Genomic DNA, 18,222 nt, shown 5'->3' on the forward strand with positions numbered 1-18,222 from the left:
TGGTGGGGGCCACGGTGGTGGAGCGTTGACCTCTGGGGAATGGGGTCCTTGGTTCTTCCCCAGCTCGTGCCAAGTGAGCTTTGTGGTGGACAAACACCGTGTGCGTGGGTTTTCTTCGGGTTGTCGCGTTTCCTCCCACTTTTCTTCATTCCTCCATTTCCTTCATTTCTCATCATCCCCGTCTCTTAGCCTAGCCGACATAATCGTGGAACGTAAAACTTAAAGATTTTTCGTTTCATTTGTTATCTGGTATTCTTGAAGAATTAATTGTTCCAGTTTGATTGCCATGTCCACATTCGCAAGGAGGTGGCCTCTCATAAAATAAACTTTCTTCCTCAGAAACGATTCTCATCCCTTCGTCGATTTTTATATGGTTGTTTTCTCTTCAGGAATGTCCAGGTTGTTATACACCGACATTCCACCATATCCATACTTACATCCTGTCATCAATATCTTATTCGAGAATGGTGCTGAAAAAAGAAAATCCCCAACATGGTACAATTATTCAAAAAATGTTACGGTACCTGTCAACTCGCTTATAACAACTGTTGTGGAGAACTTATCTTTGCAAAGGCACAGTATCAGTGTCTGCCACTTAAGTCTATTTAAAAAATTAAGAAAGAAAAAAAGTCTTATTCGAAGAGTCTATTTATAATTAAAAGTTTTAAAATAGTTTTCACTCTTTAATATGTGATTACTTTTAAGGTCTGATTTTTTTTATATTTTAATTTATTTATTTATTGGATTGTATCACCTCGAAAGAAGCGAACAACCTAAATACGTAATTTGTAATTTGAACAGGGTATAGTAGTATCTTTGCATAGTAGTGATAACCAGCAAATCGTAGTCTTTCGAGAGAAGTTAGTTGCATATGTGTTTCTAAAAGGAAAGAGTTTTGTGTAATTACTACTTTCTCTTTTACTAAATTGTACTGATAGTCCGAAATTATAAGCTAAAAAGTTTAGGTTCGATAATCAGAATGGCTCGAAACTATAATGCTAACCTCAAGAGTATGTTTCAAACTGTTCACGTGCCAGATCAATTCTATAAGTTTGAGGCAGATCAAGAAATACTGCAATTTTGTGAAAACCGTGAATTTGATAGGAAGTCAGCAGTTACGATTGTGTATCAAACACACAGTACTTAATCGCATTCTAATGAATAAAGAACAAGGTGGCACTAAATTACTGTTCTGCTCAGTTATAGTAGAGGTTACACATCGAAGTGAATAGATAATGTAATATTTAATGCAGTTCTGTAGATATAAGTTGCTATGTAAAGATTTGTTGAATTCTTTATCTTTTCCGTCTTAAAAAAATATTACTACAATAAGAAAATAAGAAAAAAGAGCGGAGAGTGGAACCGCATTTTGCAGTACCTTAGTAACTTAGTTAATAATCTAAGTAACGCTACATTTTAGATATTTTTCAAGGTCATACTTCATAAGAGAAAGAGAGACAGATAAGTCAGGAATTTTGTGTGCACATCATTCAATCCAGGTAACCATAGCAAAGGCGTTAGTATATGTAATATTTTATGAAGCGATAGAGAACGTAATTATGTCATTTTAAGTATAGTGGTTTGGGAAGCTTTGCCTTTCGTACAATTACCAGCCACTATTCGTTAAAAGCGTGAACACATAGTAAAAGCATGAAGAGTCCAGCACTAAATTTATATTATGCATTTCTTTCCGTTTCTATTCGCTTTGGATTTCTTCTGCATTTGGTTTTGCATGGTTAAAAAGTCCTGGAGATTAAGGAATACGTGGTTTACAATTTCACTGAAAGTCAACTATATTTTTCAGGTATCTAAAGATTTTACTTACGCTGTATCAATTCGGATTGTGAGAGAATGCATTACGCTCTTTTGCTATGTTGATTCAGCTCCTTGTAGAATCCGTCAATCATAGTATCAACAGCATATCTAGCAAAATCAGCAGATGTGGTATTAACGTATAGTTACTTATTCTACGTGTAATTAAAGTTAATTAAGACTAAATGAAGTTATAGATTTATATAATAAAAGTAATAATAATAGTAAAGTTTTAAAATTTCCATGTTGCCCACCAACCTATAGTTAAGGTGAACAAGAAAAAGAAGAATATGAAGTATTAGTAAATACAAGGAAATGGTTAGTGAGTGATTAATTTAATAAAAGTTAATATTAATAAAAGAAAATACAGTAAATAAATGCGTAAGTACTAACCATATAGTCTAAAAGGTTGTTGATTACGTTATCGATTGTGGAGTTATCATTGTCAGTATCTGAAAAATAGAAGAAATTTATTGTTACTTTTATTGTATACATCCATTGAATTACACTCAGCGTCATATACAGCATCGATTAAGTTAATGCAACCTACTCGAGCGGTTACTGCAAAGTAGAGGTCTACACAGACACGGGCCTACAAAGCATAGATCATTTCGGGTTCGGGCAGGGCTTGGGCCGCGAGTTTTTAAATATGCAGCCATATTTCTCGGACGTTTTCAAGCCTAACTTTGTAAATATACTGTAGAACGATGTTTATCGGACCATTCGTTCTGAAAAACTTTTAAAGCACATCTAAACTTGTAACTTGAGACGCCTACACTAAAAATCTGATTATCATTGTGCAATTGAGAGTAAAGCTGTGTAGTGGAGAGAAAAAACTAAAAGTAACAGAAATAAACATGCTTAGCTTGTCTGTGAGTGAAAGTTTGAGCAGCCAGAGTGTGGATTATATTCTATTTCTTCACAACAATCGACATGACTTATTTGAGGACTATAAGTTAGGTTCACATCCATTTGCATAAGAATTTGCACACATTGACATTTTGTTTTAAATATTTGGAGTATTTCATTTCAAGTTGGGCGTTTCATGAGAATTTATATAAACTAGCTGAACCTGCGCTCTCTACACAGCGCATCATTCGCATAGGAGCATAAATCTCCTCTTTCCTACAACATCTGTACATGTCCCTATACAGACACAAATGAAAGACGTCTTGATACCAAAAAAAAAAAAAAAAAAAAAAAAAAAAAAAAAAAAAAAAAAAAAAGGCATGGGGTATCATAAACGGGAGATTTTTTCGATTATTTTCTCTCAATGTCTCACACAGTTTGCAAGATTTGAGCTTACTTCCGGTTGGAATTTCTAATTCATGTATGACCAGTGTTTTCTTTCTTCTTGCGTGCAGTATGTAATAAGCAAATACATTACATACACAATTAATTATAATGTCAGTTATACATGGTATTCATTTGGCAAAACACTCCAAAAATAAAGATCCATCTTACACTGGAGAAATGGTTATCCTTCCTTTTTCATTATTATTTGGCTATGAAACAAACGCTTAAGACATATATAACCCCTATATACAACTATGTGGTGTTTGAAAGTATAATGCGTAGGATATGATACTTTATTTATTTATTTTTTTAAGTTCAACACTTCCAGCGTACCCGTAAAAATGTAATAAAGAAATAATGGCTTTTTTTTAATATTCAATTAGAACTGGACAATCTACGCAAAATTTGCAATCGATCAGTGAAAACATCATCTTTGTAGAGCCTGTAGTTTCCGAGATCTCATTGTCGAAAGGATTGGCCACAAACATATAGTTTAGAAGAACTCCAAAGATGGAAACATAACTCTTCCACATTGATTTTAGAGAAGGCTTATTAAAATACAAAGGTTTTGAACAACCATTTTAAAAAATAAACTTTATGAAAAAGATCTATTTAAATAATCTATTTAAAGTGCACATACTTTAAAATATTTGTCTTTGTTAAACTGAAATCACAAATAAACGTAAATGAAAGGTTTGAAATCAAAAGTTAGAGGTTGGAGCTCAGGCGTTTTTATTGCTATTGTAGCATTTTAATAGGTAGATGAAATGAATGAAATATTTATTTTAAAGTCCCACTATTATGCATTGAGGCTAAGGGAGACGGAACTTATATAAATGACCATTTTCTTTAGAGAATTCATTTAGTTAGTAAGTGTAAACTATAACTTTTATTTCGTTATTCTCTTTGAATTATGTAAGCTTTTAAAGTGCAAAATTAAACCTCCAATTGTTGTAAATAAAAATACAATTTTGCATTAATTAGTAAGTTTCTCTAATTCGAGCTTATTTCGGGCTCATTTGATTGCCACACGAGCTCGGGTCTAAAGGATACAACATATTTCGGACTCGGGTCGGGACTCACATTATAAATTCACGGGCCGAGCTGGGCTAAAAATTCCGGCCCGTGAGGCCTCTACTGCAAAGTCAACCTAGCCAATATACAACTAAGGACATACATCTAAAAGCAAAGAGAAAAAAGTCGATTGCAATACTAAATATAGAAGCAAACCTGAGCTAGCAAAACTAAGCAAAGCAAATATCCTAAATGAAATCTAACAATTCTACGTAGCGTAAAGTATAAACAAACTAAATTAATGCTATTTTCTCACTGTATAACTAAAATCTAAGCAATCTAACCACAATTGCAAAACTGTAAGCATGCATTAAATTAAATACATTATCTATAAGAAACTGCTGCAATGGCAAAAAGATTAAAGAAATATAAATGCTTACCTTTCGTGATTTGTTAAAGCCATATCAGTTTGAACTTACGTGTTCTCTTATGTTTCCTGTGTATGCATGTGTAGTATCTGATAAGTAATGTTCTAATACATATGTCAGTCCATTGGAAGTTGTTCGAGGTTCATTTAATTTAAATTATCTTCATATCAATATGAGGTGTTATCACTAAGTTACTCACTTAAGTTTTCAGCAATGCTTTTGTTGATTATGTAATTTTTTCCGCGTTTTGCGTGGTGCCGACTTAATAAGAGCTAAGAAAACAATAGAAAGTAAAAGCTAGTTTTTTCGATGTCGCCTCGGAGAATGGGGGAGAACTGCGTCGAACAGAACAATCGTTACATAGAGAAATCCATTCTTCAGTGCCTATTCCATGGTAGTATAAATCCCGATGTTTTAGATGTTAAGAAGATAACAACGTGTAAATTGAGAGTTATTGTCGGTTAAATTAACAGCTAAGTCGACAGCCTGGCAAGACAATGAAAATATCTTACACTGTTTAAGTGCAAGTCGAGATAAAAATTTTAAAAAAATTAAAGTTTGTTACGGAGATTTTAGTATAAACAGAAAGAAATTTACGGAGATTTTAGTATAAGCAGAAAGTTTTTTTTTTTTTTTAATCAAAATTAACTGATTCTCCTCCTCTCCTCTCCTTAGCAGAAAAGATATAACCATTCTTATAACTATACATTTTAAGTTGTTCCGTGTAAGTTTTCTAATGGGTTAAGTTTGACATGAACTTATAGAAGTTCATCAGATATAAAAAATTTACTTCAAAAGCAAGTGTTTCCTATGCAAGTTTCGTGTGCTTATAAGGGAAAAAAAAAATCTCACCCAAGGATGTTATAAATAGAGGATCTGCCCATATGTATCTTCAACCTATTAAATCGATGAAGCCAAGAAACAACCGAGCATCGGCACGTCTAATTGGCTACTCTCGTTTTTGCCATCATCTGATTGGCTACTTTCGTTTCCGCCGTGATTGTTGGCTCAAAACATTGCGATCCTATTGGGCGGAGTAGGCAGAGTAGGGGTGGCGAAACTGTGACGTATGGCTTCAAGATTTTGTTGTAAGGGAAGATCCTCTATTTTATAAGATTCTTGATCTCACCGCTTGAAACACCAAAAGGAAAAGCACCAGGTTTTTCAAATCGTTAATTTTATCCTTCCATCTTTCAAAAAGGTACAAGAAGTATTCATAAGTGATTAGATGTGCAGTCAAAAGTTATCTCTGGGAATAACGGTGGTATGACTGGAACGTACACAAAATTACATTCCTTTTAATTTACTGAAAACTATACTCAAATTGTCCTTCCATTCTAAAGTTATTTACGAAACTAATTTCATTAAACTTTTTTTTTTTTTTTCGCTGACTGTACACTTGAGTGAACAGGCTTCGTTAATAAAGATAGTAGCAAGAACTGTCGAAACTGTACAGATATAATTTTGTTGTGACGCAGTGTGATACTTGAATACTTATCATTTTTATTCTATGGTGTCATTTTATGAATGTGTGTTAATGTTTTTGAACTTTTTAGTAGAGAATGAATCTTGCAATCGATGTATGTAATATTATGCACTTATATCTGACACAATTATTTTTCTGTTGCATATTAGCAAAGTATCTGCGTTTGATAGAAATAGAAAAGTAACAATAGTATTTGCTTTCAGTAAGTCTGTAAGATGTCTAAAGGGAAACAGTCGATAAACAAAACAAAATTTTGTAATATAGTTATTGGGTATTTCGTTCTACCCCTACATTGAAATTTATATCAATAAGATACTGAAATATTATTGAAAGTAGATTTGCTCGGATATACATCTATATAATAAAAGGAGGAACAAGATATTGTATTGAATCCAAACGAAGTTTAGAATTTCTATATGAAATAGAAAAGTTATTGTCTTTCTATATATTCAAAAACCACGGCTGCGCTGGGTATCATTGTTGGTACTAGATAAAAGAACCGTATAAGGCACGTCAAAAAAAAAAAAAAAAAAAAAAAAACTAAAGAAATTATAAGAAATCCACTCCTCTTTGGTGTAACCAGACACGAAAGACCGAGAGATATGGCTTAGAGTAACTAATGAAGTGAACATCAGCAACTTAAGATAATTTATACCAGAATAACAAAATGTGATGACTATGAAAAACTTTGTTACTAACTTAAATAAATAATCTTCGTTATTCTACTCGGAATATTATACTGAATGAAGTTCTCAAAACTGTTTTACTTACACATGAACTAGACTAACTAAATGTTAATATAATAATAAAAAATAAATTTCCATAGTACCAAACACAGCAAATCTGCAGAAAGCCCATTAAATAAATAGAAAAGTACAAACAAATAGCGTAAAACATAAGAGAACAATGGAAAATAAAAAAGTGAAAATAATAGTAGCAGTAATATTGAATACTAATGTGATTCACAAGATGTGGAAAAAATGGTTGGGATTTTTTTTCTTTCTTAAAAAAAAAAAACCTACCAAAGATTTAGAAGGGTTTAATATTGATCAAATGCAAAATAGTAGAAAACTTTATACAAGCTCCAGAATAAAGGAAGAGACAAAAATAAATTAGGTACGTTGATAGCCCGTATATTATTATATTATCTGCTTAAATAAGGAGTGAAGAAAAGATAGTAATAATAATAACACGATTTTTTTTGTGTGTGTTTTAGTTTTAGTAGGTCCTGAGAATGCAATTAAAATATGCTTTTATATACATAAGATTTTTCCCCACTTGATTTTGAATAGACATGGTGAGATCTCCATCGATGATGATGGGCATATTTCAACTCAACAAATCAAGAATAAAAAAATTAAGACGATTGATGAAAAATAGAAGTGATAAGACTAGGGAAGCGATCGACAACCTTAAGATGATAAGAAAGCCTAATCACCCGCCTATCACTTCTAGTTACCAAACACAATACATTGAAACCTCCCTTAACGGACACCTCTCAATAACGGACACCTCTATAATACGGACAGATTTTTTGTCCCGGCAAAAATATATGTTCTCTTATGGAACAAAACCCTCCCTTTTACGGACACTCTCAGATACGGACGCGGACAGTCCTTTTCTCCCCCAAACGTTTCAATAACCTCTTCATAACGGACAGGAATTTTTCTCGATTCTGCGATATATTACAGGAGACAAAAGTATTTTCCCCACAAGAGTATCTATCATGAGTCTAGGCCGGTGAACCATCAAACAGAACACCTTCAAGCTGAACTTCAAATTCTTTTATTCTGCCCTCAATAAATTGCTTTCTGGGGGAAATTCTAGAAAACCTTCAATAAGCTATAACACTCATGCAGGGTCAGTCGTATGGCCAAGAATTCTATACGAAAGATCTTCCCTTCCCTAACAAATTTAGTCCTTTTTCCTCTGGAACTTGCATCCTTCCAACGATTTCATAGATAACAAAACAAACGTTGTTTGTTTTACAATAACATTTTCAAAGAACAATGTTTCCTCTCTTACATTCTTAGTAAAGCAACTTTCTCTAAGAGGATATTCTTTGCGATTGGGACTGAGTCAACACCACTCCCAATAGCTTGCCTTTTCATATATTAACACATCACCCAGCAATAATACTATTTAACATAAATTAATTTCTCCTTCATCCCTTCCAGTAATTCAAATACGTACTAAATAGAGTATTTTCATATTGAATTTTACGTATTTACGCTCATACATAATATATCTACTGTATATTACTCCATACAATTACCGTTGCGAGAAATTAAATTACTGTAACCTCTCTGTAACGGACACCTCTCAGTAACGGACAAAAATTCATGTCCCATTGGTGTCCGTTATTGAGAGGTTTCACTGTACTAATATCCACGAGCTTCCAGACATTCTTCTCTTGTGAACAAAAATATACTTGATAATCTATACATATTTCTGTAATGTTTCCCAGGTGAGGCAATAAAATTCGATGAATAGTTGTTACATTAGTATACAGCTAGCTATTTTGGTTTCTTGAAATGAAATTAACTATTATACACTGAGAATACTTTTCATGCGCAAACACATATTTTCCCCAAAGAAAATGCTTGGGAGCATTATATTTTGAACAGGTGCAAAGGAACGGCTAACATTCTGGATTCCATATTTAAAGACGTTGGGTATTAACTGGAAAACTGTAGGTTCATTTTCTCAAGTGTAGAAGTTTTGATTTAATCACATTTAGGCTTAGATTTAGTCAAATCTTTGCAAAAGAAAAACAAGAAAAGAAAATGTACTAATTGGTATTTATTTGGTCTAGGAATTAATTCGTGCGGGTGGACAAGAGATGGCGCAACGAACGGAGCGTCCCACAGTTCCGTGTATCCACACATGTGTTGCAAACCCCTGTCATCGCGTATCGTTCGTAGTATAGGGCAGTGGATTAAAGCGTCAACAACACCAGTTTGTAGTTAAGTGAACATGGCGCAATTTGTGCCTGATAAAGTGTTTTTGCGGGGTATCCTGCTGCATTACTTTAACATGCAGAAAAGTGCGACTGAAAGTCATCGTATTTTGGTGGAAGTGTATGGTGACCATGCTGTAGCTGAGCGAACGTGTCAGAAGTGGTTTGCACGGTTTAGAAGTGGTGATTTCGGCTTGGCAGACCAAGAGCGAGCTGGACAGCCAAAAAAATTTCAAGACGAAGAATTGACAGCATTGCTCGAGCAGGATTCGTGTCAAACGCAGGAACAACTTGCAGCAGCATTAGGCGTTGATCAAACAACAGTCTCCAAACGCTTGAAAGCCATGGGAATGATTCAAAAGATGTCACATTGGGTTCCACATGAATTGAAAGACAGAGACGTTAAAAGACGAAAAACCATTTGCGAATTGCTGCTTCAACGACAGAGCAGAAAGGGGTTTCTGCATCGAATTATTACGGGTGATGAGAAGTGGATCCATTACGAGAACCCTAAACGAAAAAAGACCTGGGTGAAACCAGGTGAACCAGGTCCATCACAACCAAAACGAGATATTCACTGTGCAAAGGTTATGCTGTGCATATGGTGGGATATGAAAGGTATGGTGTACTATGAGCTGCTGCAACCGGGTGAAACTATGAATGGAGAACGTTATCGACGACAATTAATGCGTTTGAAGCAAGCTCTGGCCAGAACACGACCAGAATGGGAGAACAGACATGATAAACTTATTGTTCAACATGATAACGCTCGCCCACATGTCGCAAAACCGGTCAAAACCTATTTAGAAAATGTCGGATGGGAAGTTTTACCCCACCCGTCGTATTCACCAGACGTTGCTCCTTCGGACTACTACTTGTTCGATTGCATGAACAACGATTTGATTGGACAGCGGTTTACTTCTTCAGAAGATATCGAAACATGGGTCTCTGACTGGATCGCTTCCAAGGATGAGGACTTCTTTCGCCACGGAATCCGTACATTGCCTGACAGATGGGCGAAAGTGGTGGCTAGCGATGGACAATATTTTTCTTAAGGTATTTATGTATTTTGTGTTTGTACTACAGCTTCAATGTGTGCGTACCAACCGCACGAATCAATTCCTAGACCAAATAGAACAATAATTAGAAGAAAATGTATGGAACAAACCTATTAAAAACTAACTTGAAATTAAACCTTAAGTAAATGCTTACAATAAATATTTCGTAAAACCACAGAAGGACGATTTTTTCGCAACTGGGAAAACTTCGTTTTGAATTTCTTCCTTTCCTTCATGTATACTCGCATGAACTACGCTGTATTTTACATTGTTCATCACAGTAATGCGATTTGGTTAGTTTTTTTTTTTCAAGTATGATATTAAACCATTTTTTAAAATTTATTTCAGCAAATATTCTTTCGAAACTACAAATAATTAAACCAGCAGAATTCGAGCCGTTTGTGTTCTCTTCAGAAGATCAGCGACATCTAAAAATCAGCTTCGATCTCTACCTCCCGAATGTGCCATTCAAGAAAGCAGCTCCAACTCTTCCAAACTATCGAGTGACTGTTCTATGGTATGTATATGTATTTTTCTTTCTTTCTTTATTTATTTATTTTATTATTATTATTTTTTTTTGTATATATTCCTAGTACATTTTCTTAATAATCCAAAAGTATTTTTTGGATTTTATTTCTATATTCTTTTCCCCTACCATATAAGAGTTCTTCACTTCTTATTCCTTCACTCTCCTACAATCCTATCTGTCTACTCGTCGCCCAGTTTTATCCTCCACCAGTGAAATCCTTCTGCTTTCAGATTGCTTTCCAATCTGGCATACCTGCACTCTTCACAGTTTTTTCTGTACTTTTTCTTATTCTTTTCTTTCTACTTCTCTCTGTGTGATGAAACATTGTAGGGAAAGTGTAGTTATGTCTTTTAGTGCACTTTTGTGTTTGTGTGATTGTCTACACCACTAATAATCAAATCGTGTCTGGCAAGTTCGTTTCATCAGGCTCAGGAGTAAAAGCTTTTAAAAAAATAGTGCGTATGATTTGTTCGTTAACTCTATGCGTAACACGAAGTGAAGCTTGCCAGTATAATACAAAATGTGTCTGGTAGCAACGCTACCAACAACAAACTTTTAATTTATGACTCAGTACGTATTTTCAGGTTCTTATAAAGACAAAGCAACTCAGGTTTTTGTGCTGGCCACACTGTAAGTCTTATCTCCGTATTCGTGATAATGTTCAATCTGTTCTCGTTGTGTAGTTGGTGTGAATAGTTGTATTGTCGGTCAGTCTGTGTTAAAAACGCCGTTCACCGTATAGCAGAAAGGGAAAAACGCAAACCATCAGAAGGACATTCAATAACAATGTGGCATAAAGCACTCCTTGAAACTGGAACATTTGTGAGGAAGATAACGTATGGGAAGAAAATGTATGACATTGAAGTTGATACAATTTGAGAAGACTCCAGCGAATTCCATCCAAATCGATTAAGTCAAGCTACTAGGGAGCTAGGTGTGCCTAATAAGGTACATTCGCGAAGTGTCCCCTCAGGATTCGTGTAAAATTGATTCAAATGCAAAATTCTCCGAAGTCCAATGTGCATTGTAGTAATTTGCATATTTATGGGCCTTCATATATTCGGAATTCAATCATACACTACCATAACGCTCGGACACACGAAATCGCTTTTAGTTTCTTTAGATATAACTGAACATGAATGTGGCCATATACAAAACAAATTGGATCAAGAACTGCTTCTCTGAACACATGTTACCCACCCTGGCCGCCGTCTTGGATCCACCATATTGGATTCAAATTCCGGTTTTTCAAATGGGAATAGGTGCAAGTGATACATCAAATTTATGTACAATTTTCTCGGAAATTCCCTGATGTAGTAAATTTTACCGTAGGTTGCACCGTTTGAAAGATATTAAATGTTTTGCTCACTTCTTTCGTTTCAGGATTAAGTAGATGTATGTACCGTCTTCTGTTCATTGTCATATATCTGTTTAAAGAAGTTCTCACAGGTATATCCAACATGCTTAGTACATACTGCGCGTGTTGCTATTTTTGGAAAGGTGTAAACAAAGTGAGAATTAATTTTGCAATCATTTGTTCATGCCGAAGATGTCATATAATATGTTTTACACTGACATCTTTCTAGTTGAGAAATTGTCACACGTGTATCAACACCCACGAGCTGCTTGATTTTTGCAACCACGCTTGGCCCTGTAGTTATGGGTGGTTGCCCTTGTGGATCATCCTTAGAATTTTGCGCCCACATTTGAATTCTTTCTTCCATTGGCTAGACCGTATCATACGTTGACCATTCCGAATCATATACAACTAACGTGTATTCATGAAATCTTTTTTAGTTTCCGTTGAAGATGCAGCAACCGACTCACATCTATGATATTCAATTTTGCTTAATATGATACGTGCTCTTGTGGCTCTTGTGGCTTCCAGCTTAACAAGATCTATAATGATATAAAGTGTCGTCGTCGTCGTCGTCGTCGTCATCATCATCATCATCATCATCATCATCATCATCATCATCATCATCATCATCATCATCATCATCATCATCATCATCATCATCATCATCATCATCATCATCATCATCATCATCATCATCATCATCATCATCATCATCATCATCATCATCATCATCATCATCATCATCATCATCATCATCATCATCATCATCATCATCATCATCATCATCATCATCATCATCATCATCATCATCATCATCATCATCATCATCATCATCATCATCATCATCATCATCATCATCATCATCATCATCATCATCATCATCATCATCATCATCATCATCATCATCATCATCATCATCATCATCATCATCATCATCATCATCATCATCATCATCATCATCATCATCATCATCATCATTATTATTATTATTATTATTATTATTATTATTATTATTATTATTATTTCTATTTATTTATTTATTTAACGGCAGAGTTAAGGCTATGTTTGCCTTTTCTTACACTCAACCAACTCAAATGTATACAAGATATACATACTACAATTGATGTCAAATCCATAAAAAATACAATTACTACATTAATGCATATATACCTACACACACACATATACCCCTACACACGAATCTGCTCCCTTACATACCCCATACCCTCATACTATTTATCATAAAAACAAGAAAACTATACATACAGCATACACAGAACGATATATATATTCTTAAAAGTATACTACCATACATTCCCCCCTCCCCCATACCTCCCCACTAACCTAGTATTATAGATACATACCTCAAGTTTCTGTTTACAATTGGTTGCTACTGCTCAGCTTTATGAAAAAAAAAAAAAAAAAACCATCATTCCCGAGATTGGTGTACATTGGCTAAGGCTATCAGATATTGCTTCAAATTTCTTTTGAATGTCACAATTGAAGTTGAATTCCTTACATCTGGTGGAAGTCTGTTCCATTCTCTAATACCAGAGATTGTGAATGAATTAGCTATTTGATTCGTATTATGACGAGGTATCGACAGCAGTGTTGATCTGCTAGAGCGAGTATCACGATTGTGGCTATCTCTAACATACTGTAGTTTATTGTGAAGATATATAGGCACACCAAATGTCAAAACTTTAAATAAAATTGTCATTGATTGATATATGTAGCGAGCTTGGATATCTAGCCAGCCCAATTCATTAAAAAATGGCGTCAAGTGATCTGAACGTTTAAGATTAAAAACATACCGAACGCATGCATTCTGAACCCTCTGTAACTTTCTTAGCGCTTCTTTATTTACGTTGCCATAAGCTCCAATGCAATAATCAACATGTGATAGTACAAGGCTTTGTACTATAGATGCCTTAATTGGATAAGGCAACGTATTTTTCAAACGGTATAGAGAGTGCAGTGCACCAAACGCCTTTTTGCATACATGATTTATATGATCCGCCCATAGAAGATTCTGATCAAATATGAGGCCCAGATTTTTCACTTTTTCATCAAAAGCTATATGTGTGCCATTTAATGTAATTTTAGGAAGTGCGGTGCTCTGCAGTCTGGAGAGGATATTTCTCGAACCTATTATGATACATTTAGATTTATTGGGATTTAGATATAAATTATTAGATTGGGCCCAGGCACTTATGCGCTCAAGGTCTAAATTTATGAGTGAGATAGTGTCGTTTATGTCTCCAAGATCTGTCGAAGTATATACTTGAACATCATCTGCATATAAGTGATATTTATGGTGGCGAATTTGTTGAGACAAGTCATTTATGTACATAGAGAACAGAATCGGTGCTAAGACCGTTCCTTGACTAACTCCACAGTGCACAGTTGTCCATGAACTTTGATTGTCCAGAACAGAAACACGCTGATATCTATTCTGAATGTACGAACGAAACCATTTAACCGACGCATCTGTGAAATGAAAGAGTGACTTAAGTTTTGTTAGAAGAATTTCGTGATCGACCGACTGGAATGCTTTAGTGAAATCTAAAAGTAACAGTATTGTGAGTTGTTTCTTATCTATGCTTTCTCTAATGTCATCTGTAAAATTTATAAGAGCCGTATGTGTGGAGTGTCCTTTTTTAAAGCCAGATTGATATGGACATAAGAGATCATGGGAAGTTATAAAATCAGACATTTGATTTAATACAATATGCTCCAAAACTTTCGAAATACACGGCGTCACGTTTATTGGTCTATAATCGTTCGCCGTTAGTGGTTGTGCTATTTTCTTGAGGGGATGAATGAGAGAAAATTTCCACTGGCTAGGAAAACAACCCGAAAGTAGAGAGGAATTACATATGTCCATTAAAGGGAACAGAATATATCTCTTGATCTTTTTAAGGAATTGTAGTGGGATGTCATCCGCCCCTATTGAATTGGATGTAATTTTTTTCAGAGCTACCTCTATTTCTAGGACAGAAACCGTTCTAAATTTAAATTTTTCTTGGGTGCTTGGGTTTTCGCGTATGTTTTTCATAGTAGATTCTTTTGTAACATCGTCTATAGTAGGGACCTGAGCAAAGTGATCGTTTAGTTCGTTAAGCGGAATGTGTATAGATTGTACGTCAGTCTGACGGTTTCCTATACCGAACATGCGCAGCTTATTCCAAAGATATTTGGGGTTATTACTTTGAGTGCATAGATCAGCCGCAAATCTAATTTTAGCAGTTCGAACTTTTTGTGTACATTTATTTCTGAGGATTCTATATTCTTCAAAAGTATTGGCAGAATCACTAGGATTAATTTTCCTGGACCATTTAAATTTCTGATATGCCAAGTCCCGTTCTTTCATGAGCTGCAAAATGTCTGGTGTGATCCATGGGTTAGCAGGTTTTTTAAATCTTTTGGTTTTTTTAGGTGCATGTTTATTGAGGAGAGTGTGAATAAAGCTATTGAATAATTCTAGCTTGCCTTCAGTGGAAGGTATAATTATAAGGGATTATTATTATTATTATTATTATATCAACGTACAGTTGTTTAAAATTTCAGAGCGTAGCACATCTATATGCTGAAAGTGAATAATATTTGGCCTCTTCTTTATTATTATTTATTTAAATCTGTCATTAAATTAAGGACAAGGAGCATGTGTACACTCATGTCCAAAATTATTGTCGCATGTTGATAAATATGTTGTTGTAGGAATATAATTTGATAACGAATTCACCCGGTATTTCGTATAGTGTTAGTATGTGTCGGCAAAGACATGTTATGTGGCAAATTTCATATCAAAAGAGCAGTAAATAAGAACAATAAAACGAAAATAAAACTTTCTTGTTCATTTAGCAACATTTTGTTTTACTCACTCTAATTTTCGTATTTATAATTCTTTTCCTATAAAATTTACCACAAATATGCATTTCCAGATTATACACATAGTATCAGTATTAAAAGTACCCTGGAAAATCATTATCAAATTATATTCTTACAAGAAGACAGTTATAGATATGCGACAATCATTTGAAAATGAGTGTACCTTGTATACAAGTACTAAATAATCGGTAAGTTTATGTTTCTGCAATAATTATTATTCTGTTGAGTATAAATTATTTTATATTTGCAGGTATGAAGATCCTATTCCGAACCCAAGTGAAATTGCTCTTCTTATGAAAGGACTACAGGACGATGTTCCTTTATTGTTCGCCGTTGTTCTGCCTGACTCAGTCAGTTTCTTTACGTTCTCAACCATTCATTTACCCAAAGATGATTTCAGTGGGGAAGACTTTGCTGGTGAATGACTTTTCTGTGTTCGTCACAGATTCTTCGGAAAATTATTTAATATCAAGAAGAGCAAGATAAAGCTCATGGTTTGTGTTGCGTTGCGAATTACTGCACACAGTATTGTGTTAAGTTTACCAAAGTTTAAGTGTGAAACAGACGTAGGTCACTTGATAAAAGTTTTTTTTTTTTTTTTTTTTAAATCATTTTATGATGGATATTCGAAGAGTCCTATGCAAAATGAGTTGCAGTGTCCTAAGATACGATATTAAGGTGGTATGTTCGTAGTACATTCTATGATTTTAGAAGTACTGTTACTTTGTTAAAATTAGATCTATATATAAAATACGTTCGTTTTACATTGTGTTCTGCATGACCCTCCAGTAAATGTAACTATTTTAAACTACATTGATAAAATGTGAGTCTATAAACTGCATTTTCTTTTTCCTAAGCTATTTTTAAATAAGTAATTTCATTTTAAAAGCATCACGTAAGCAATACCTAAAATGTGAAACTTAAAATGAATAGCACTCAAATTTTGTCGTAATACGGCAACATTGCATGAAAGTAAAATCCACTACTTGATTATTTTCATTATGAGCAATCCATTAAAAAATAAAAATACATAAACTTCCCGACGAAAAGTAGCTTATTTAGACTGTATAATGTTTTTGTAATTTTAACTACTAGACGCACTGTTTAGAGTCCTAAAATTTAGGATATATACCTCTACTATTTTAAGTAGGGAATGATTCCAAAGTGAGTTCTAGCATTGCCAGTGACGGAATATTTAGGTTCCATCAATGTTGACAAAGGTAATTTTTATTTTGTTGTTTGATATTAAATATTACAGAGGCTTTCTCTTTCAACTGTGCCCTTGCTGGCGCTGGTGTCGATATGTGATTTCCCATACTTCCGTCGAAAGAGGAGGGAAAAGTTGCTGCGGCCGCTATCTTTCAATTGTTGGATGCGGAAGCGTTGCCACAATGAATTATTTCGCTGACTTCGCCGTGCTCTGTCTTATTGGCCACTTTAAGTAACCTAAGATCTTCACTCGTCAAGACCAACGACTGAATGATAAATTGGCATCACAGCTGAGGTCATTCACTTATTCCCTGAGCAAAATGAGGGTTTCATCCGCCAGAGGGCGGCGGGTTTGGCGCCGAAATATATTTCGCATAGTTTCCGAGGGCACAGGTGGAATAGACAGGCTCCACTTATTTACTTCTAAATTTCAAGAAAGTAATGTTTTCTTTGTTTGATATTTAATGTTGTAGTTATTTATTTTAAAAATTTTAAAAAGTATTGTAGCTAACTCCGTACATACTTTTGTGTTTGCACAGTTTTTAATTGCCTATATTGAAGGTATTGTGATGCAGTTGTTTTTAGAATATCAACTAATGGAATGACACAGATAATAAATGAATCCGTGAGTACTTTACAATTTCTGAGAATCAAACTGAAATTTCTGAGACTGAAACTGAAATGGTAGTTTCTTTTATGGTTTGGTTCTGTTATTTTAGCATATGCAAACTTTCGTGTTTAATTCAACCGTTGATTTCTAATTGACGAACAATTGCCAAGCATGTGATACATTAGCTGTAACTGCAATCTAAGATGTAGAGAAGCAGAGGCGATTCTACTAGAGGGCAAGATGGGTAATGGTATCTCTAAATTTTGTTTTACCCGACCGTTACTCCTCTCCCCACACTTTGTTAGACAATTTATATATGTTACATCAAATTAAATCATTTCTGACTTCTGTTGTTCTTCCGGTATTTTTCTTCTTTCTCCTTCTGTTGTCACCTTGAGATTGCTTGACTTGGCGCTGCTACTTACGTATTATACAATACTCACCATAAAGTTGGAACCAATAGTGCCACCTCATTACACAGAAATCTTACACCAGTGGTACAATGGAGTTTTCAGACATTGGATTACAAAAGGATTAAACCCACCTGACCTAAAACCCATACACTTTACT

The 18,222-nt window shown here is 34.6% G+C and overlaps 1 protein-coding gene across 1 annotated transcript in view; it reads left to right on the forward strand.

The window, feature by feature from the left end:
- The window catches only part of Tsen54 (tRNA splicing endonuclease subunit 54), a 113,613-nt gene extending 95,605 nt beyond the window's left edge, over nucleotides 1-18,008 (forward strand). Inside the window, exons 5-6 of the mRNA XM_081731561.1 lie at nucleotides 10,402-10,570; nucleotides 16,084-18,008. Of these exons, the coding sequence (XP_081587687.1) occupies nucleotides 10,402-10,570; nucleotides 16,084-16,258 (344 nt within the window). The 3' untranslated portion in view covers nucleotides 16,259-18,008. The remainder of the gene's footprint in view (nucleotides 1-10,401; nucleotides 10,571-16,083) is intronic.
- The last annotated feature ends 214 nt before the right edge of the window (nucleotides 18,009-18,222 follow it).

Source organism: Thermobia domestica, chromosome 11 (assembly GCF_964235325.1).
Source record: "Thermobia domestica chromosome 11, izTheDome1.hap1.1, whole genome shotgun sequence".
NCBI lineage: Eukaryota > Metazoa > Arthropoda > Insecta > Zygentoma > Lepismatidae > Thermobia > Thermobia domestica.